The sequence below is a fragment of the Rattus rattus genome, chromosome 5, assembly GCF_011064425.1.
Source record: "Rattus rattus isolate New Zealand chromosome 5, Rrattus_CSIRO_v1, whole genome shotgun sequence".
Lineage (NCBI taxonomy): Eukaryota > Metazoa > Chordata > Mammalia > Rodentia > Muridae > Rattus > Rattus rattus.
In genome coordinates, this window is record NC_046158.1 from 65,643,947 (window position 1) to 65,665,824 (window position 21,878).

Consider the following 21,878-nt stretch of genomic DNA (forward strand, 5'->3'; position numbering starts at 1 on the left):
CAAAAGTATCCAAAGTGCTGACCGGCTGACTGGGCTAGACCGGGAGACTCTGCAGGAGAACCTGGAGAACCTTATGGACATCCATGTCTTCCACCGCCAGAGGCCTCCAGGTAAGCAGCTATCAGCAGCCGCTGACTTCTCCCTCAGCCTTTTTATTCCCTAGCTGCCCCACTGACAGCTCCCTCTCCCTACACAGTGACGACACCATGTGCTGTGGAGAATGGCGGCTGCAGCCATTTGTGTCTTCGGTCCCCAAGTCCGAGCGGCTTCAGCTGTACCTGCCCCACAGGTATCAACCTGCTGCTTGATGGCAAGACATGCTCACCAGGTGAGTTACAGCGGCCTGTTTGGGTGGAAAGGGGGCTGTTCCTCCTCTTCAGGAAACCTCCGATATGGTCAGAGAATCTGTAGGAGAGTGAGGGCTATTAGGAGGAGCAGGTAAGACCAGGTCCCACAGTTTCTCCTGGGTGTCTTGGATGTTAGAAAGACTGTCCTGTCTGAACAGTTTCACCTGTTGCAAAATTACAAGATAATTTGTTTAGAATAGGACATCCTTTGTAGAAACTTGTAAAACAAATGTAAAAATGTGTCCTATCTACAATGGACTGGTACCCTCTACTTCCTTAGATGTGCCACTTTTGTGAACACAGGACCTGTGTGTCATTCTTGTGGGAGGAACCCAGGAGGGGGGCCTGGATACTCGGATGTTAGGGGTCAAGGTTTCTCCTGGGGCTACTGTGTGGAAGACTTGGACTCTAAGCTCTGAAAGAATCTGAGTGCCTCTCAGCTGGTGAATGAAGCTTTCTGGGACCCTTTTACGACCTTCCCTAGGCATTATGATAAAACGGTCCTTCAGAGAGGGCTGCTGCTATGGTACTGCTTTCTGTTCCACTCGTGTGTGTGCATCTGTCTGTCCATCCGTCTGTCTGTCAGAGACTGTTTTCTCCTTCCATCATATGGGTCCTGGAGACTGAACTCAGTTCATCAGGCTATTAGCAAGCACCTTCTCCCGAGTCATCCTGCCTCGCTACTGCCACAGAGTAAATGAAGAGCTAGGCTGGGCAGGTGATACACACCTGTAATCCCAGCACTTGGGAGAATTAGGAGTTGAAGACCCTCCTCATTCACAGTGAGATCAAGGCCAACCTAGGCCATATGAGGTCCTTTTTCAAGCTTTCCTAACACCCAAAAAGGAAGGACCATTTCTACATATGTGTATCATCTCTACATTTCTACATACAGATTGTGAGGTCTAATGCTCAGTGCCTTATGTATACACACGATTTCTTTTCATTCTTGATTTCTTTCCATTCTTATAGTTATCCCGTTGTACAGAACAGGCTTAAATAATTTCAGAAATTTGCCTAGGCTCATACAGCCAGACCAATAGTATCAGCTTTGGGCTTCGGTTTGCCCGCTTCCAAATCCTCTTAGTGTCTCTGCTAGAGTGACTGTCCTCCCTCTTTCTCTCTCCACCTGGGCAGGCATGAACAGTTTCCTCATCTTCGCCAGGAGGATTGATGTTCGCATGGTCTCCTTGGACATCCCTTATTTTGCTGATGTGGTGGTACCCATCAACATGACCATGAAGAACACCATTGCCATTGGAGTGGACCCGCTGGAAGGTCTGTGTGACTCTTGCTCTCATCTATATTTCTGTGCCTGACCAAGAACCATCACTGTCCTTTCTTCCTCTCACTTTGCCTTCTGTCCTTGTTGTCTTTGCCAAGAGTATGACTTCCCTCCACTTGTATCCATTTCCCGTTAGGCTCTATAGAGCTCTTTGACTGGCCTGGTGTCTCAGGCTCTGCTGAATCAGTTGTGGGTGCCACTGTGGGCAGGCAGGACCTGGGTTGAGTTAATCCTTCCCTCTCAGGAAAAGTGTACTGGTCCGACAGCACACTGCACAGGATCAGCCGTGCCAGCCTGGATGGCTCACAGCACGAGGACATCATCACTACAGGTGAGCCATCCTCCCAACCCGAGGGCCACCTGTCAGACTAGAGAGCTGGGAAATATCCCATCTGCCTTAAGGCAGGAGTCAGTGTGATCTCCCGACATCCTGCAGGTTTGCAGACCACAGATGGACTTGCAGTGGATGCCATCGGCCGGAAAGTGTACTGGACGGACACGGGAACGAATCGGATTGAAGTTGGCAACCTGGATGGGTCTATGCGGAAAGTGTTGGTGTGGCAGAACCTTGACAGTCCCCGGGCCATTGTGCTATACCATGAAATGGGGTGAGAGCTGGCTTTATCACTCTGGGTAGCTGAGTGGACCCAGCTTAGCCGAGACCATGGATAAGTGAAGGTACACAGTGGGAAGTGTTACATGACGGAAGCACTGTGGACCCTGGAGGTCACACAGACTAACCCCTGACCCCGGACTGTTCCACTGCCTTTCAGCTTCTTTCATTGTGTCAGTGTAGTGTACAGCTTTGAAGCAGGAGCCTCGCCATCAGTACCCAGTATTCAAGGGCTGGGGGATCCATCACTTAGTAAAGTGCTTGCCACACAAGCATGAAGACCTGAGTTTGGCCCCAGTACCCAAATAAAAAGCTAAGTACAGTGATATGTGCCTATAATCCTAGTACTGGAGAGGCAGAAACAGGAGAAGGCCTGGGGCTTGCTGGACAGCTGGGCTTGTTGAACCAGTGGGCTCCAGGTTCATCGAAAGATCCTATGTTAAAAGGTAGAAAGTATGGGCTGGAGAGATGGCTCAGTGGTTAAGAGCCCTGTCTGCTCTTCCAGAGGTCCTGAGTTCAATTCCCAGCAACCACATGGTGGCTCATAACCATCTGTAATGAGATCTGGTGCCCTCGCCTCACAGGTACACACATGGGCAAGCACCTGCACACACAAGGACGTACACACAGAGACCAAGATGTAAATTCTTTCGTGTGTATTAGCTTCCTCGCTTTGGATCTAATGTTTAAAATCTCTGATCCTTATCAGCTTTCTCCCCTGTCAACCAAGGATAACAGTAAAACTGCAGAGCCTGTTGCCCACCCTTGCGAGGACTGAGATAAATGCATGTGAAGTGTTTGGTGCTCCGTAGGAACGCACAGTATGTCTGACATACCGCAGGCATTCACAGTCTGAGGGAGCTATTAGGATAACCGGCTGCACTACCTCCTCTGGCAGGTTCATGTACTGGACAGACTGGGGGGAGAATGCCAAACTAGAGCGTTCTGGGATGGATGGCTCAGACCGTACTGTGCTCATCAACAACAACCTAGGGTGGCCTAACGGACTGACTGTGGACAAGACCAGCTCCCAACTGCTGTGGGCTGATGCCCATACTGAGGTGAGAGCCCTACCCCTGCTTTCCAGAAGCCTGGGAAGATGGAAGGGAGCGCTTCAGGATCTTTACTGAAGGCCCCTGGTGGACAAACGGCCACCTCCCCACAATCTCCTCCACAGAGAATTGAGGTGGCTGACCTGAACGGTGCCAATCGGCATACATTGGTGTCACCAGTGCAGCACCCATATGGCCTCACTCTGCTTGACTCTTACATCTACTGGACCGACTGGCAGACCCGTAGCATCCACCGGGCCGACAAGAGTACTGGCAGCAATGTTATCCTCGTGAGGTCCAACCTGCCAGGCCTCATGGACATCCAGGCTGTTGACCGGGCACAGCCACTGGGTGAGAAGATCCTAGGACTCTTGAGTCAGGGCCCCTGGATTTCTGGGGCTGTCACAACAGCAGAATCTAGCCAGGGCACAGAGTTACAATCAAGAGAGACTTCCTAAGCTCCACTTCCGGGATAAGTCTTTTGTCCCTTTAGGTATGGCTGGTACCACAGGTCTATGATACTACTACCTCCAAAGAGCTCTTGGAGACACTTGCTCTACCTCCTTTCTACCAAACACTGAATCTTGTCACTAAGAGCAGTGAATAGTTGACCACATGAGACTAGGTCCTTCCTGAGAGCCTACTAGCCTCCCAGGCTGGGTGTGAAAGCTCTAGCTTCCCAGGCTGGGTGTGAACACTTGATGCTCTTCTCTCACCAGGTTTTAATAAGTGTGGTTCGAGAAATGGCGGCTGCTCCCACCTCTGTTTACCTCGGCCCTCTGGTTTCTCTTGTGCCTGCCCCACTGGCATTCAGCTGAAGGGGGATGGGAAGACCTGTGACCCCTCTCCGGAGACCTACCTGCTCTTCTCTAGCCGGGGCTCCATTCGCCGTATCTCACTGGACACCGATGACCACACAGACGTGCATGTCCCTGTTCCTGGGCTCAACAATGTCATCTCCCTAGACTATGACAGTGTGGATGGAAAGGTCTATTACACAGACGTGTTCCTGGATGTTATCAGGTATGAGTGGCACTGGAACCGATGGGGGGACACGGACCTGATCCTGAGCAGTCCTGTGTGAGGTTACATTCTCTGTTGACAAATAAGTGGACTGGAAGGCTTGGCCGTTTGGATGTGGAGTTAGCGTTCTGAGCACTTCACAGCAGTCCACGCTTCTACTGCTTGTTTGCTGCTTTGTTGACTGTAAAGCTACTCAGGGGCCTGAGCTAGGAAGATCACTAGTTAGAGGCCAGCATGGGCAAGGTCCAGTCTCAAAACAGTAAAAGCAGCTGGTTATGGTGGTTCCCCACCTACCATCTCAGCACCCGAGAGGTGGGGGCAGGAAGACTGGAGTTGAAGATCAGCCTGGACAATGCAGCAACCTCCTGTCCCAAAAACAACAAACAGGATGCAGCTCAGGGTGCTTCAGCACTGCCTGAAGTGGACACTGGCAGAAAGATCCCAAGTCCGAGGCCATTTTTGGTTATATAATGGGCTAGCTTGAGGCCTGGGCTGCATGAGATTCCATCTCAAAAGCATATATATGTGATGATTTTATACACACACACACACACACACACACACACACACACACACACACACACACAATCACATAAACCTGGTATATTAAACAAACAAACATGATGTTTGTTGGCAACCTGGAGCTTCCACAGTTAGTGTCAGGTCCTGAGGGGACTCTAAAAATCCCCTAAGGCAGGTGAAAGGTTAGAATCTATATTGCAGTATGGGACCTTGGCCCAACATTAAGTTTTATATTGCTTTACAAGGTTATTTTGAGTGACTTGTTTTGCTATTATTTTTATTGTTCTTTATATTTTATTTCATCACAACTCAAGAATACGATGTCATGCCAACACAAGAGACTGACCATGGCAGAAATTCTTAGATGGGTTATAGAAATGTTTGTCTTTGCTCTCCTGAGGGTGGATCCAGCTCTCACATGGTGTGTACAGTTTAGAGAAATCCCCCAGGCGACTACGACATGGTCCTTATCCCTGGGGCATTAGTGTCTCTTTAAAAGCACAGATTGGTTTTTAGCAAACCTTTCCTTTGTATGTTTGCTTTGCTTTGTTCTAGAGACTGAAGCCAAGGCCAGTGTTCTACCACTGAGCTACACTCTCAGCCCCAATCTACCTGTTTCCTAATCACCCCAGTTAGCAATCCTTGTGTCCTCACAGATACATTAGGAATGATTTAATTTGTCCTATGGCAAGACATGCATCCAAACCCTCTATTACTGTCTTTGCAGGAGACACTCTTAAGAATTCACTCTCGAGATCATTCTGCCTGTATTGAGCACCTATCATACTGGGTTCTGAGGAACATTCTGTATCTGTCTCTGTAGAGTTTATAGTGAATTTCAGGGTATGATTTCTGGTTAGTCTAGTTACTCAAGCAACCTTGCATTGTCCCCAAGGCGAGCAGACCTGAATGGCAGCAACATGGAGACTGTTATTGGGCATGGGCTGAAGACCACTGATGGGCTGGCAGTGGACTGGGTTGCCAGAAACCTGTACTGGACAGATACAGGCCGAAATACCATCGAAGCATCTCGGCTAGATGGTTCCTGTCGCAAAGTGCTAATCAACATCAGTCTGGACGAGCCCCGGGCCATTGCTGTTTTCCCCAGAAAGGGGTAAGTTCAAGTCTATCGGGAAAGAGATCTGGGCTCCAACGGTCTGGTTGAAAAGAAGCTCCCAGAAGGTGCTTAAAATTGACGGATTGGTGGTAGCCACTATTTTCTGCCAACCTCTTTGCACCATCTCCCCATGCTTTGTGACAATGATGCTATTGTATCTTAGGTACCTCTTCTGGACAGACTGGGGCCACATTGCCAAGATTGAACGGGCAAACCTGGATGGTTCTGAGAGGAAGGTCCTCATCAACACAGACCTAGGCTGGCCCAATGGCCTTACCTTGGACTATGATACCCGCAGGTGAGGACCCTGTCCCAAACAGCTGCCTGCAAATGGAGGGTGGGCCAAGGAGAGGACAGAGATTGGCATGGGGAAAAGAAAAGCTGAAAGCCCCCGGACAGATGAGGAGGAGGAAACAAGGAGAAGGGTAAGACAATACAGTCAGCACCGGGATTGCTGAATCCAGCCCTGGACCTTCAGTGGCTTTGGTCTCCTTGTGTTACAGGTTCTGAAGACCGTGTAGACAGGATGTGTCCTGCCTTCCACATCCGTTTAGGGTCTTAGATTTGTGGCTTACATGTGGAAGCCATAGGCACTGGAATTGGCAATTTCTCCTCTAGATTAAAAAAGGGAGAGGGCAGAGGAAAATAATTAAGGTCAGGTCACCTGGAGAGTTGGTACGGTGACCTCTTAACCTTGGTGAGGGCCACATGACCTGAGCTTTTTCTGAAGACCATTCATAAAAATTTGGGCTTAGATCTCTGGATAGGACCCAAAGGATGATCAAGTTGGCAAGGAAAAGGCTGTAAGTGGTCTTAGATTCTGTGTCTCCAGAGCAGCTCCATCCTCCCTGATGATGAGTTATGTTTCTTTAGCTATGGGGCTCTTGGTGGCCTCTCATCAGGAGTGTTTCCCAACTGTGTGGCACCTGCTAGTTCAGCTCAGAGAGGAACAAGAAGCTCCTGGAGAAGAAACATCTGTTCCCCTTCTCTTTCTCTTTGCAGGATCTACTGGGTAGATGCACATCTGGATCGGATTGAGAGTGCTGACCTCAATGGGAAGCTGAGGCAGGTCTTGGTCAGCCATGTGTCCCACCCCTTTGCCCTCACACAGGTACTGGCTCAGGAGAGAGGTAACTAGACCTCCCTGGCTAGGGTGTTTCCCGGGGACTCTAAACCACTAAGCACTCTGCTATGCTGGCCCAGCACTTTCCAAATTCTGTCATTTGTAGGCCTGGCTCTCACACAGAGGTGCACAATCAGCTTCGGGGCTTGTTGAAGCACATGTGCCAAGGCCCCGGCCATAAAGAAGTTGCTTTGTAATCACTGAGCCCAGGGACGTGGGATTTTGATAAGTTCCCCGCTTGAATCGACTGCTGTGCTTTTAGCTCACTTAGTGAAAGCTGGTCAGAGTGTCTAAAGGTGAGAGAGTTGGGGTGGCCAGCTATTTGGCGTTTGCATGCCTTCAGAACGAGCCTGAAGCCTTCCTGGGTGAATAAGAGGCCATAGAACCTCTGTAGGCTGTAGTTACCTATACAACGCGTTGGCTTAATAATAACATCCATTCGAAGTGTGCAGGTATAGCATAGGCTGTGGCACTCGGTGAACACCAGATGCACTGTATTAATTGCTTACTGGTGCTGATGGCTGTGATGAAACGCCTGAGCAAATTAAGGAAGGGAAGGTTTGCTCTGGCTCACCGTTCAAAGGTTCAGTCCACCATAGCAGGGAAGACATGACGGCAGGAGCAGAAGGTCACGGTGTGCCTTACGACAGACATTGGTGGGTGCTGGGCCCTGCTACCTCTCTTCTTTTTATCCAGCCTAGGACCCCCAGCCTGCTCACATTCAGAGTGTCTCCCATCAACTCGACAATCACAATTAACCCTCCAGTCGGTGGGGTGGCTTACAGGTCTCTGAGTTCAAGGCCAGGCTGGTCCGTGCTAGCAGGGGATCCTTAATAAGACTCCATCTCAAATCAAAACAGAGATTACCTACCACATGTAACTAGTTCAGTTATTCTTAGCCTTGTTTGGGGGTAATTCAACACGACAGGATAACCCGAGGGAACTATGTGGTAACATACAGTTGTAATTCCAGCAATTAGGAGGTGGAGGCAGGAGGATTCAAGGTTATCCTCAGCTACATAGCTAGTTTGGTGCTAGCCTGGGCTATATGAGACAAGCATCTTTTTTTTTTTTTAGTGCTGAGGATTGAACCTGTAGCACTCTCAACCCTGTACTGTGCAGTTGATGTTTCCCCACCACGAAGGGTTTGTCTGAATTTACCTGGCAGTAGACTAACACTCAGTCTACAAATGTCTTCCAGAATTTCCAACATTCCACCACTTAGGAGGAAGAGAATAATACTTTCATTTCCCCTCTCGCCCTTGGCTGAGAATGTCACTTCCCGTGCGTTTTCAGGAAGCCGTCCGTGTGAATAAGCAGAGGCTTTGAGTCAGGGTTCTGAGCAAAGGCTGAAGTGAGCCTCTGGGTTCCTGCTCGCTGGCAGTGAGCTGTTCCCTCATTTGACTGAGGACTGCGTGTCGGTGCTGCAGACCTGGACATAAAGCTAGCACATACCTTTTACTTATCTATTTATTTAAAATTTTAATTTTTGAAAACTTTATTGATTCTCTGTGAATTTTACAACATTCACCCCAATCCCACTCATTTCCCCATCCCCTCATACCCGCCCTCTACCCTTACGACCCTCCCCCCACCCCGCAAAGAAAAGAAAAGAAAAATCTTGTTGCGGAAGCTGTAGTGTGTCACAGCCATGCACGTTTTTAACGAAATGGCTGTAACTCTAGCCTTGGGAGGAAGAGGCAATAGGTTATTGAGTGTGGGGCCTACCTGAGCTACACGGTGAGTTCCAGGCTAACCTGGGCTACATAGCAAGACTGTCTCAAAAAAAAAAAAAAAAAAAAAAAAAAAAAAGGCCAGGCATTGTGAGGTGAGTCTATGATTCTAGCACTAGGAGGTAGAGACAAGAGCATTCGGAGTTCAGAGCCATCCTCAGTAACATAGTAAATTCGAGACCCATCTAGGCTACACGAGAGCTCAATAAACAAAAACAAAGAATATAGACGATCAAACAAAACAACAAGTATCTGAGTGGGGCGGGACAGGTAGAAATACTAACAAGTTTCTACCCGGTGTCAAAACTGCCTGTGGAAGTAGCAGCATGGTACAGAGCAGCATAGAGGAGTTCTGTGTTGATGGGCTCTGAGTCTGGAGTGATTTCCTCAGGGTATCTGAGGGTGCCCAGCATTCACTGAGGAAATCAGACACAGAAGGCATTTCAGCAGGGGGATAGCACACACTGAGGCACAGGAGTGGGGTCTGACTGCTGAATATGTCTTCTTTTGGGTTCCTTATCGAGTAGCAGGACAGGTGGATCTACTGGACAGACTGGCAGACCAAATCCATCCAGCGTGTGGACAAGTACTCAGGCCGCAACAAGGAGACAGTGCTGGCCAATGTGGAGGGACTCATGGATATCATCGTGGTGTCCCCTCAACGGCAGACAGGTGGGCCCCTAAGAACTGAACCCCTTTCCTACCATCAACACAGTTGGTGGGACTGACTCTGGTCATCCCAAGGACTGTTAGTGGCCAACATATTAGAGCCACAAGAAAATCTTTGGGCTTGAGTGTTTTAAGATCTTTGCCTCCTTTGTGATTATCCCCTTCCTGTTCTATTGTCCTGGAAGTGAGATAGCCTGGGATTGCCTCCCTTTTGAAAGGTGAGAGATGAGGAGACCCTATTCTGTCTTAGACCAGACACATCTGCTTTGCCTCCAGGGACCAATGCCTGTGGTGTGAACAATGGTGGCTGTAGCCACCTCTGCTTTGCCAGAGCCTCTGACTTTGTGTGCGCCTGTCCTGATGAGCCGGACAGTCATCCCTGCTCCCTCGGTGAGTCGGATAGACCAGCTTCTTGGAACAATAGAGCCCTTGAAAGGGAGGGGATGGCAACCTCAACAGTCGTCCTTTAGGGAGCATCAGAGTGGCGACATGTAAATGAACAGTATTCTTGGGCTTCGTGATGCTCAGGCCTGGCTTGTCTGGCCTCTAGCATGGCCTGGAACAGAAGCCAGACTCCCGATGTCTTGCTGGGGAATCACCAGATCATCATCTCTTTTCCTCATGTTTGTGAGCAGGCGATTTTATCTTGAATCACTAATAGTAAATTCTAATCCCTTTTAAATTTATAGCAATAAATGAGAGTGCCTGAGGTTAAGGCATCTAAAAGATTCCGTCAAGACTTGTAGACTGCTACTCTTGAAAAATGTGTGTGTGTGTGTGTGTGTGTGTGTGTGTGTGTGTGTGTGTGTGTGTGTGTTTCTAGCAGCCCATTTCAATCCTCTTTTCTCTCCAGTGCCTGGCCTCATGCCTCCTGCTCCCAGAGCTACCAGCCTGAATGAAAAGAGCCCGGTGCTCCCCAACACGTTGCCCACCACCTTACATTCTTCTACCACCAGGACCCGCACATCTCCAGAGGGGGCAGAAGGAAGGTGAGTAGGGTCAGCACAGGATTGAGGGTCTGGATTCTGATCACCGTGCCCTACAGGACTGAGGGTCTGATGACCATGCCCTGCTGGTGGAAAAGCGTTGTCCCAGCTTCATAATCTGACAGATGGGAGATACATCGCATCATTAACCACCGGTCCGTAGTACATGGAACACGGGGTGATTTTTAAATGTAGATTGCTGCAAATGAATCCCTTTTCCTTTTTTAATTGTCTGTGTGTGGTGTGTGTACTTGGGAGCACACACAAGTAGCCGCATGTAGAAGACAGAAGAGGATATGAGGTGTTCACTCTTTTTATTCCCTAAGACAGGGTATCTCACTGAAACTGGAGCTCACTGTATGTTTGGCTAGGCTGGTGGCCGTGATTTTCCTGTCTGTGCTCCCACTACCAGTGTCAAAGGCATGTGCAGCCATACTCAGCTTTTTCATGGGTGCCGGAGACCCGCACTTGGGTCTTCAGGCTTGCACGGCAAACGCTCTCATTCACTGAACCATCTCCTTCCATTTCTGAGAGCAAGAAGCTTAAAAACAGCTTTCTAGAGAAATCCCTCAGCAGGAGGATCCTTCCCACATCCGTCTGTCCATCTTCCTTTGCTTAGTATTAAGGTTTTGTCCTAGTAGAAACCCCTGATTGAGTTTAGTATTAAGGTTTTGTCCTAGTAGAAACCCCTGATTGAGATTAAATATTTAATACAACACTAAAGTAGAATCTGCATTATAACTTTATAACTTAAGTGTGATAGCCTTAGCTTATAACAATCCCAGCACTCAAATACACATATATGTGCACACAATACACACAGACACATATCATAATCAAATAAGCAAATAACCCTACACAGTCTTCAAAGCAAGCACAAAATATATTTCATTAAATTTGATGCTCTGGCAACTATAGTTTAAAAGGTCATTGAGCTGACAGCAGAAACAGTGACTCCAAAATAAGAACTCTAAGCTCGGTGTCTCCAAAGTGCCAAGATTTGCACTTGGTCAGACGCAGTGCTCTGGGCTCTGGGCTCTGCATTCTGTGTAGTGTGTAAAGAAAACAAGCATCCAGGTGTGAACACGTGCCTTTCTGACTAACTTTGAAATGTTAGCCATCATCTTTAATCTTAAATTTCCTTTAGAACCTTTGTTGTGTTCACGGTGCCTAAGTGTGAACTCCACACACGCTAGGCAAGCCGTCTACTGCTGAGCTCTGCTCCTAGTCCCTGGTTTTATTTGGGAAACATCTGAACTCTCCTCAGACATTTTTTCCTAGGTGTGTATACACATTCCTATGTACACGTGGAGGCCAGAGCTCAATGTGCAGTATCTTCCTCAGTTGCTTCCCGTGGTTTTTTGTTTTTTGGGTTTTTTTTTGACACGTGGTCTCTCCCTAACCTTAGAGCTCACGGATTGTCTAGGCTGACTAGCCAGCAAGCTCGATGAGTCCTCCTGCCTCCACCTCTCCAGCACAGGGATTGCAGGTGTTTGCTGCTGCGACCAGCTTTTCACATGGGTGCTGGGGCTCTGAACCCAGATCCTCATGTTTTCCTGGCAAGAACCCAGTGAATCATCTCCTTGGGCTGTCTGTTTTGTTTTGTTTTGTTTTTAATGCTCATAGAATAAGCCCCTTGCTAGTTCTTTATAGCCTGTGGTAATACATGTTTTGACTATTTAGAATGTTAACTGGAATATAATTTTTAAGAAAATGACACATTACTAAGCAGAACATAGGTGCTAAAAGAAAGAGGCCTTCTCTATTCTTTTTTCCTGGTTAGCAGGACATTTTCATGTACTTCTGTCCTACAGCTGAAGAAACAAAAGTAACAATCATAACTAGCATTTCCTTCATGTTTTACTCATTCTCTGTTACATAACATATACATCGATCCTGTCCCACCTCTCATCCCACCTAGATTTTTTTTTTTCAAATATGGACGTTATGAAGCTTAGAGTGTCCTCACCCAGGGTCCTTCAAGTGCTGGGATAACAGCTTTTCCCCATGCCCACGTTCCTCAGTGGAGTTCTAGTTACACGTCGTGGTATCTTGGTTTCAGATGCTCTTCTGCTGTCTACATGGCTTTCCCCAGACCGTTGGGAGGTGCCTCCAGTTGCCTGCCATAATATGCCAGAGCTACCTTCTGCGCATGGCAAGTGCACCAGCTTTGCACTCCCTCTGGGTGTCTGCTCAGTCCCTTGTGAAAGAATGGAGGGAGGAAAAACAAGTTTTTTTTTTTAACCTTGCGCTAACCAATCAGATTTGCATGGTTCCCATTCCTTCCTGTAGTAGAAGGAAGATTTAAATTGGTGTCCTTCAAACTCTGTCTAGCTCGCTCTAAAACCACTACTTTTAAAGGTATATAACTGAAACATATTTTTAAACATGACATAGCAACTGGTTTCTGTCACCCTTCTCTCTCTCCATTCTCTCTCCCTCCCCCTCTCCCCCTCCCTCTCCCCCTCCCCCTCCCTCTCCCTCTCTTCCCACCCCACACCCTCCTCAGTTTTTTGAGATAGGGTCTCACTATCCTGGAACTCATTCTGTAGACCAGACCGGCCTCAAACTCACGGAGATCCATCGATTTCTACCTCCTAAGTGCCAGGATTAAAGGCCTGCACCACTATGCCTGGTTTAACACACAGTCTTTTTCATTTCACTTTTTGGAGGCACATATCCCAGCACGTAGAGGTCAGACTTGGTTCTCTTCTTCTACCCTGTGGATTCCAGGGATCAGACTGAGGTCATCAGGCTTGGCAGCAGGTGCCTTACTTACTGGGCCATCTCCCTGACCCCTTGATAGAGTCTTTCGGGTCTGAATGCCCCATTCACAGCCCTTTCCTCCTTCCTGGAAGAGGCCATGTAGGCTTCATGTCTCTTTCTCATGCCCCACAGATGCTCTGAAAGGGACGCCCAGCTGGGCCTCTGTGCACATTCCAATGAAGCTGTACCTGCTGCTCCAGGTAGGCCTGAGAATAGAACCGTTTGGAAAAGAAGACTCTCCTGTTTACCTATTTTTGAACAAGGCTACTTATTAGCACGTAGGCCACATTGGGTTCAAACTCTTCAATTTGCTGTCCCTTGTCTCCCAAGAGCTGAGAGCAAGCTATGGATGCACCACCACTTTATGTGGCTTTATATGGGCTTAAGTCTCCGTGTATTTCTTTCCTAGTTTTTGTTAGGACTCTTATGGGGTTGGCAAACTCTTTGACTGAATCCACGGAAATAATAATCCTAAGAGTCACCACTTAGGTGGAGCTAGAAGATGGTTCCTAGTCCTCGCCTGGCGTTTCTCCCTTGTAGGTGAAGGACTGCATGTCAGCTACGCCGTCGGTGGACTCCTCAGCGTCCTGCTGATTTTGTTGGTGACTGCAGCTTTGATGCTATACAGGTAACCTCAGCTTTGCTGCAGGGGTGACATGTTCCTTGGTCACTGTTAGCCTATCTGGGTTCTCCTAAAGAGGAATATACTTGCGCACAGCCTTGTTTCACCTCTGGGCCCCTGGATGGGGTAGAAAAAGGAGAGTGGAAACCTCCCCTGTCCTAACCTCAGCAGTTTCCTTGTTGGATGGCTGACTTTTTCCATACCTCTCTTTCCCTCAAACCATTGGAATCGGAAATGATCTTCCTGTCACACGAACACAACCTTTTACAACGTGGCTGACACAGCATTGCTTCCTAGAAATCATTTTTTTTAATGTATTATTTTTTTAAATGTATTAAATGTATTCCACATTACTGTTGTCATCAAAGGAAGTCAGGGCAGGAACCTGGGGTCAGGAACCAATGCAGTGGCCATGGAGGGGTGCTGCTTACTGGCTTACTTCTCATGCCATGTTAAGTCTTTCTTTTTGTTTTTTTATTTTTTTGAGACAGGCTTTCTCTGTGTAGTCCTGGCTGTCCCAGAACTCTCTCTGTAGAGCAGGCTGGTCTCAAACTCAGGGATCCATCTCTGCCTCCTGATAGCAGGAATTAAAGATGTATGACACCACACCCAGCTTTCAGCATACTTTCTATAAAAACCCACATCTCCAGCCTTAGGGTGTCCCCACCCACAGTGGGCTGGGCCCTCCTACATCAATCACTAATTAAGAAAATAGACTCTCCTGCTTACAGATCTATCCTATAGAAAACTGTGGTTCTCAACCTTTCTAAAGCTGAGACCCTTTAATGCAGTTCCTCATGCTGTGGTGACCCCCTAACCATAAAATTATATTATTGCTATTTCACAACTGCAATTTTGCTATTATTTCTGTTATGAATCTTAATGTAAATATCTGATATGCCGGGTTTCTGATATATGATCCCCACATCAAAGGAGTTGTGACCCACAGGTTGACGACAACCACTGTCATAGATGTATTTTCTCAATTAAGGTTCCCTCCCGTCTGATGACGTAACTTGTTTATAAACCTACCCAGTAACAGGGTCTGAGTTTCAGAAGGATTAGATTATGTCTACCAATATTCCAGCTAGTAAATCACAGAGGTGGGATTGGAACAAAGGTCCATCGCCTGCACAAGTGACCTAAAAGGTAGTGAGTTAACATGACAGTTCCTGTGGATCAGAAATCTGCTCAGCTTCGAGGTCCCTTACAGGTATCTGGGTGACAGCCAGAGTTATGACCTCATCTTAAGACTGGACTGGAAAAAAAAAGATCCCTCCAAATGTACTGGAATAATTGTTGTTGGCTGGTTTCAGTTCTTTACTGGCTATTGATTGGAGGTCTCTCTCATCTGTTGCTTGCCTGTGGTCCTTTCTATAAGTCAACTTCTAACATGGCAGTTTGCTCCCTTTAAAGGGAGGGAGGGAGGGAAGAAGGATGCACCACTCAAGATGGAAGCTGATCTAGTCTTTTGCATAATGGGTTCACTGGAAGTGAGTCACCAGCTCCGGCCCATAGTGAAGGGCCGGGATTCAGAAGGGTGTGGGTGGCAGGAGACACAGTCACAGGGACCTACAGAGAGGCTGCTTCCCACACACAGGTTACATCCCGCCAGTATCACACCTATAAAATTCTCAACTGATTTCAGCCCACTTTTTCCTCTTGAAGACACAGAAAATCCAAATTCACGGATCCTGGAATGGGAAACCTGACCTACAGCAACCCCTCCTACCGAACTTCCACTCAGGAAGTGAAAATTGAAGCAGCTCCCAAGCCAGCCATGTATAATCAGCTGTGCTATAAGAAAGAGGTAACCATGGAAAGCGCTTAGGTTTTTCTGGGGTTTGAGGAGAGGGTGGGAGGAAGTAGGACCGAATTGCCTGAGTGGATGGGTGAGTAGGGACTGTGGTGTCCCTTCTGCCATTTTGGAGACAATAGTGAACAGAAAAAGGAGTGCCGTTTGGGTTTCTGCAGAGGTCTACGATCTTTGGAGGACCCCGGTAAACGCAAGGCTAGAAATTTCAGGTGTGAAAGCAGTAAGTGTCTATTTCCCCGGAGATTTTCCAGGTTTGTGGACGCTTTCCTCCTAGGGGTTGTCATTCCTCTGTGCTGTACCCCTCTGATCAAGGGGGCTCTTTGAGACAACACCCGAAAACCCAAGGGCTCCTGGACTCTTTCTATCTCTGAACTGGCAAAGTAATACCTATTGTAGAGAATGACTAGTTTTTATCTTTGTTCTTAAGGTTTTACAAGATTTTTCTAGAAACCTGGATATTTACGTGTTTTTATTTTTTTTTAAACATTTTGTTAAATCAGTGCAAAGTTATTTACTAAATATTTAGGCACGAAAAATAGTCATCTTTCTGAGGGGGATCTGAGGTCTGAGATGTCAAGAGTTTCCTAATCTGGTAGAACCTGTTTTCTTCTAAAAATCCTGCAACCTTCATAGAGTTATTCCCTAAAAAGACTCGGTTTGCTCTGACTTTGAGCAGTCAACCAAGCAGGACCCTCACTCTCCACAAAAATCCTATACTTTCTGGATTGAGGAGGGATTCCTTTATTTTTTAAAAAAAGCTGCCACTATAATTCACAAGACTACCTGAAGTCCTGGGAATGGGAAACCTCTCTATTTCTGAAAAAGACTTGAGGATTCTTGAGTTCCTAGAATATGGGGTGTCCCAGAGAAGAATCACAATGAAGGTTGTCCATTAGAACTGAAAAACAGGCCTGAGGACGGGACTCAGCCGTTCAGCGCACGAGCAGCCTGCTTGAGGGCCTGGATCCCTCCCCACTACAGAAAAACAGAAAACTGTTTGACCTCTTTCTTTTGTTTTCTGCTTTTTCCTCAGCAGCTCTTCCATCCCTCTGATAGCCTATCACCCTTTCTCTTCTGATTTCCTCTTGAGTTCAGGTACCCGTTGCTCTCTGTGTGTAGAGAAAATGGTGTTTCCAGAACTACCTCTGCCATGTACCCTGCTTCTCTCCAACTTACCCAGTGCATTTCTGTGATGAGACTCTCAGAGCGTCTGCATGTTATTCCAAACTCGTTTCCGCCCGGAAGCTTGCTGGGTGAACGGGAGTCTGTATGTGTGCTTGCAAACTACTCTATGTCCCTTCGTGATTGAGGGACTCCTAGAAGGCAGAGCCCATCATCAAGAGCTTAGCATAGCATCTGTTTAATGTAGAGCCTTAAATGTCTGCGGAATGAACTGTTACTAACAGAAAGCAATGGTTGGAGACTCTGAGTGAAGATAACCCAGGGACAGAACCCAAGCTACAACTGCTCCTAGTGGTTCCAGGATAATAATGGGAACACCCATAAGTCAAGACTGAGGCTGCCCTTGAAGACATAAGGAGGAAACTTAGGCCAAGGTTAAAGCTATCCTCATAGTCAGGAATCACTCAGGAATGGTCTCCATGGCATCAGTTCCAGAGTATCCCCCCCCAAAGAGTTACAGGTTTCAGGTTCATTAGGAACACAAATACAGGGCTGGAGAGATGACTCAGTGGTTAAGAGCACTGACTGCTCTTCCAGAGGTCCTGATTCAATTCCCAGCAACCACATGGTGTCTCACAACCATCTGTAATGGGATCCGATGCCCTCTTCTAGTGTGTGTCTGAAGATAGCTTCAGTGTACTCATATAAAATAAAAATAAATCTTAAAGAGAAAAAAAAAAAAAAAGAACAGAATCCGGGGGTTGGGGATTTAGCTCAGTGGTAGAGTGCTTGCCTAGCAAGCGCAAGGCCCTGGGTTCGGTCCCCAGCTCCGAAAAAAAAAAAAAGAAGAAAAAAAGAAAAAAAAAACAAAACAAAACAGAAATACAATGATTTCCTAAGCCCCACTCCCCAAATCTTACCTCCCAAATTTTCTTATCACGGTCAAAAAGATTATTCAAAGCAAACCAGTATATAAAAAATTTGAATACACGCACAGTGCTTTTGCCAGTTGTTTTGATTGCTTATATCTGCATGGCATCCCATTAATAAACCACAAGGATGATGTAACAGACAACACATGATGTAAACGCATACTGGATGGCTTTGGAGTTCTTAGATTGGCGTGATGTCCCATTAATAACCCATGGGATGATATAACAACAGCTAGAGTGTTTTATTGTGTCCTGCATCCGTCCAGTGCTCTAACAGTTGTATCCCATGAATTGCCTCACTTAACCCTTACAACAACTGGGGTAACTTGTAGATGCTGCTGTTCTCCTACGCTGCAGATGGGAAGACTGGGTTCTAGAAGTGTTAAGTAATTTGCTCAGGATAACATAGCTAGTAAGTGGCTGGTATAGGACCAGAAGCCATGGTTTTGCCCCTCCCTCTGTGATAATGTAATCATCTAATCGAAGTTGCCCTTGGGTGGGACCTCATATTTGCTTTGGCCACATTGGTCTAGCAGTCTGTGGGGGTTTTCTCCTCCCTAGCCATATCTGCTTCCATTTTTCAGCTCACCATGAGATCCTTTATAGAATGCTAGCTAACTACGTGTCTCCATTTTCTACCCCAGGGTGGACCTGACCACAGCTACACCAAGGAGAAGATCAAGATTGTAGAGGGAATTCACCTCCTGGCTGGGCATGATGCTGAATGGGGTGACCTCAAGCAACTGCGCAGCTCCAGGGGGGGCCTTCTACGGGATCACGTATGCATGAAGACAGACACGGTGTCCATCCAGGCCAGCTCTGGCTCCCTAGATGACACGGAGACAGAGCAGCTGCTGCAGGAAGAGCAGTCTGAGTGTAGCAGTGTTCACACTGCAACCACTCCAGAGAGACGGGGCTCTCTGCCAGACACAGGCTGGAAACATGAACGCAAGCTCTCCTCAGAAAGCCAGGTCTAAGTGCCCACATTCTCTTCCCTGCCTGCCTGTTCGTTCTCCTCTGTGGACTTCTGATCCTTGTGCTCACATAGCAATGGGTCCTTTCCCGTGCACTCATCTTCCTCCTCCCACCCAAAAGTGTTCCCACGACCCCATAGAACCTGTTACTCACCTGAGTCCGAAACTACCTGGGGACAAGAAGTGAGGGCACATCTCAAGAATTTAGACCTGGATTTTACCATGAACTTCACCTCTTGCACTCTATCCTGGGCCCCCTGAAGCTGGGCTCAGCGTAATACCTTGTCAGCACAGCGTCTTCCTTTGCCCTGGCTGGCATCCTATGTGTCTGCCCACAGCACCGATGCAATTGGTGATGTAAGACTTTGGTCTTCCCCATCACAGCTGACATGATGGCCTCTCTGTGAACTGGCCTACCAGGGGCTGGGACTGGAGGTCACAGGTAAAAGGTAATGAATGGATGGAGGTTGAGAGAAGGAAGAACCAGCCCAGCTGGTCTGGGTGTTTGGGAAACCTCCAGCCTCAAGTGTTGGTAACTATGAAAAACCTTTGGGGGAAGGCACTTGAGCCCTGGGATCTTGTCCACTGCTGGCAGTGGACATTCTCCTCACCCAGGAGTCCTCACCCAGGTGAAGTGTGGGTATGGCCTAAGTTCTTCTTCCTCCTGCTGGAATGTCTGGGGCCACTATCTACCTTCAATAACTGGAGGCCTCTGTCATGGCAACTCACTAATAGGAATTCCCTCCTGGTGCTGCTACTGGCCAGTACTTTTCTTAAGCCTTTAACTATGCTGTGAGCTTGAGTGAACATTGGTCGGGCCTTGGAGAGTAGGCCTCTAGAACGTTTAAGAAGCTCTGCAAAGATCAAGCACAGTATCTTACCTGAGCCTCACTACTCTGCCCTTTTCTCTCCCATTCTCTGGGATTCTAAGGGAAGCAATTCTATCACAGCCTTTCAAAGAATGGCTAGACATTTTCCTAAATGGTCAGGAAGAGCAACTAGAGAGACACAAGACACCCAGGGGCTCAGGAGAAGTATCATGAGGTTGAACTTCTTGAGTTCATTCTCAGGTGCTCAGGGACCCAAGCCTGGGGCACTAAGGTGGTAAAGGTCATGTGCCAACTCTTCTCAGCCTCTGCCCACACTAAAGTGCCACCATTAGCTGTATGCTTCTTTAGGCCAAGGGCTTCTCTCAGGGGAGCTGAGAGTTTTTTTTAGCTGCCCTAGAATTTCATCCTAGTGTTTCACTTCTGAGAGAGGGGAATCTAGACTTGTTTTCTCTAACCGATCCTGTATCACCTTGGTCTCCATTGTCCAGTGATGAAGATGCAAAGTGGTGAGCAGGGAGTGGAGAGGTGGTGAGATTAGGTCCAGAGCAAGTCCAGGCACTTCTCCATAGAAACTGAAGCACAGGAGAGATTGACAGGAGCTGAACATGGCGGGGAGGGTTTTTAGGGGAAGTTTTCTGACTTAAAACATCTTTCATGGTTATTGCTACACAGAGATCAGCAGCCAGGCATATGCATGAAAAACAGGACAAGATCAAATCTTTTCTGGTCAGTTATTAGGAGTAGGAGACAGATGTCAAACCATTAGTCTTGCTGTCACTAGCTAGGCCCAGGTCTATGACTACACATAGAGAACCAGGCCAAAGGCCTTTTCCAGTACACCGACTGAGAAAAGTACAGTGCCATTTTTAAGAGGAAAGACAGACATTTCACACAGAATGAGGCAACATTTGAGCCTTTAAACCCGTAGCTGGGGAGGAGGAAGAAAACAGGAGTGTGGTGTCCTCCTGAGTGGAAAGGGCAAGGTTCTTATTGCACTCGGGCTGTTCAGAATGTAGAAAGGACGCATTTGAGGGAATATCTATTTGAGCACTGATTTACTCTGTAAAGAGGGCAAAATCTCTCTGTCCTAAACTAATGGAAGTGATTTTCCCATGCTCATGTGTAATGACTTTAACATTACTCACTGGAGAGGTTGGACTTTCTGGAGTTATTTAACCACTATGTTCAGTATTTTAGGGCTTTATGATAATTTAATATAAATTTAGCTTTCTTAATTATTTTGGCTGGCTTGGAGTCATGACTAATCTTGCACCTGCACTATCGGGAAGACCCATGCAGTGGAAAACCTACTTGGGGACGTCACCTCTAATGTCTTCAGAGATGCGTGATCCATGAAGGGAAGTAACAGGTGTGAGGTTTGTAGTGGAGTTTCAACTCACCCTGAGAACATAGATCAAGGGGAGAGAGTGGGCTGAGAGTTGATTTCCTTTAGAGGACGGATGACAGAGAGCTTCATCTTGGATGCAGCTCATTGGGTCATTAGAAGCTCCCTGAGGTACCACAATCATGATCATTAGAGACATCTCCAGGCTCCAAAAGCTAGTGTCGTGGCATGTATACCATGAATCCTCTACTTGTGTTTTCATTCATTGAGGGCTCCCGTGTCACAGAACTTGACTTTGCCTTGCAATGATGGTGACCAGTAAAACTGCCCAACATGGTGTAAAAAAATCCCGGAATGGGAATTAGGTTCTATCTCCAGCACCACACACACACACACACACACACACACACACACACACACACACACACACGCACACACACACACACGGAGCCATTTTTTTTTAAAAAAACTACATTCTGCCCCGTAGTGGTAGTACACAACTTTAATTCCAGCACTAGAGGCAAAGGCAGGAGAATCTCTGAGTTCGAGGCCAGCCTGGCCTACAGAACAAGTTCCAGGACAGACAAGGCTACAGGGGAGAAATGGAGTCTCCAAACACAAAAAGAAAACCAAAAACCTATATTCTCCTAACACGCACACTGAAATCTCAAGTTTCAATGGTTGATTTTTTAAATCCCAAACTGTTGCGAAAACAATGTCCCCCCTCAAACTCCCACCCACACCTAAACAATGCATGGTCTCTCAGCATCTGGGGACGAGCAGCAGCGCCTTCACCCACTACTCCCAAAAGAACAAGATCGAGAAAAAGTGAAAAACAAGAAAGACTTGGGTTTAAGTGACAAGTGATCTGGTGTACCAGAAACAAAACTCAATGGAATAGTTCAAGATCAACTAAACCCTTTCTCCCCCAACATTCTTTGAAAAGAAAACAAAACCTCATTTACAAAGAAGAATGTTGAGTGTGAGGGGAGGGTTGAGGA

The 21,878-nt window shown here is 47.3% G+C and overlaps 1 protein-coding gene across 1 annotated transcript; it reads left to right on the plus strand.

The window, feature by feature from the left end:
• Window positions 1-234: 234 nt before the first annotated feature.
• On the plus strand, window positions 235-20,770 carry LOC116901620 (low-density lipoprotein receptor-related protein 4). The gene is made up of 17 exons (XM_032903671.1): window positions 235-328; window positions 1,513-1,625; window positions 1,877-1,963; window positions 2,069-2,240; window positions 3,144-3,306; window positions 3,423-3,648; window positions 4,017-4,320; window positions 5,738-5,956; window positions 6,123-6,257; window positions 6,962-7,070; window positions 9,343-9,487; window positions 9,761-9,874; window positions 10,338-10,473; window positions 13,369-13,436; window positions 13,777-13,864; window positions 15,527-15,668; window positions 18,373-20,770. Exons 1-17 carry the CDS (start codon window positions 318-320, stop codon window positions 18,703-18,705), a joined length of 2,565 nt encoding a protein of 854 aa, XP_032759562.1. The 5' UTR covers window positions 235-317; the 3' UTR covers window positions 18,706-20,770.
• The last annotated feature ends 1,108 nt before the right edge of the window (window positions 20,771-21,878 follow it).

Coding starts and splice junctions, on each gene's coding strand:
- LOC116901620 (XM_032903671.1), top strand. Junction 3,307..3,422: donor GGGCTGATGCCCATACTGAG/GTGAGAGCCCTA, acceptor TCTCCTCCACAG/AGAATTGAGGTGGCTGACCT. Junction 4,321..5,737: donor GTGTTCCTGGATGTTATCAG/GTATGAGTGGCA, acceptor ATTGTCCCCAAG/GCGAGCAGACCTGAATGGCA.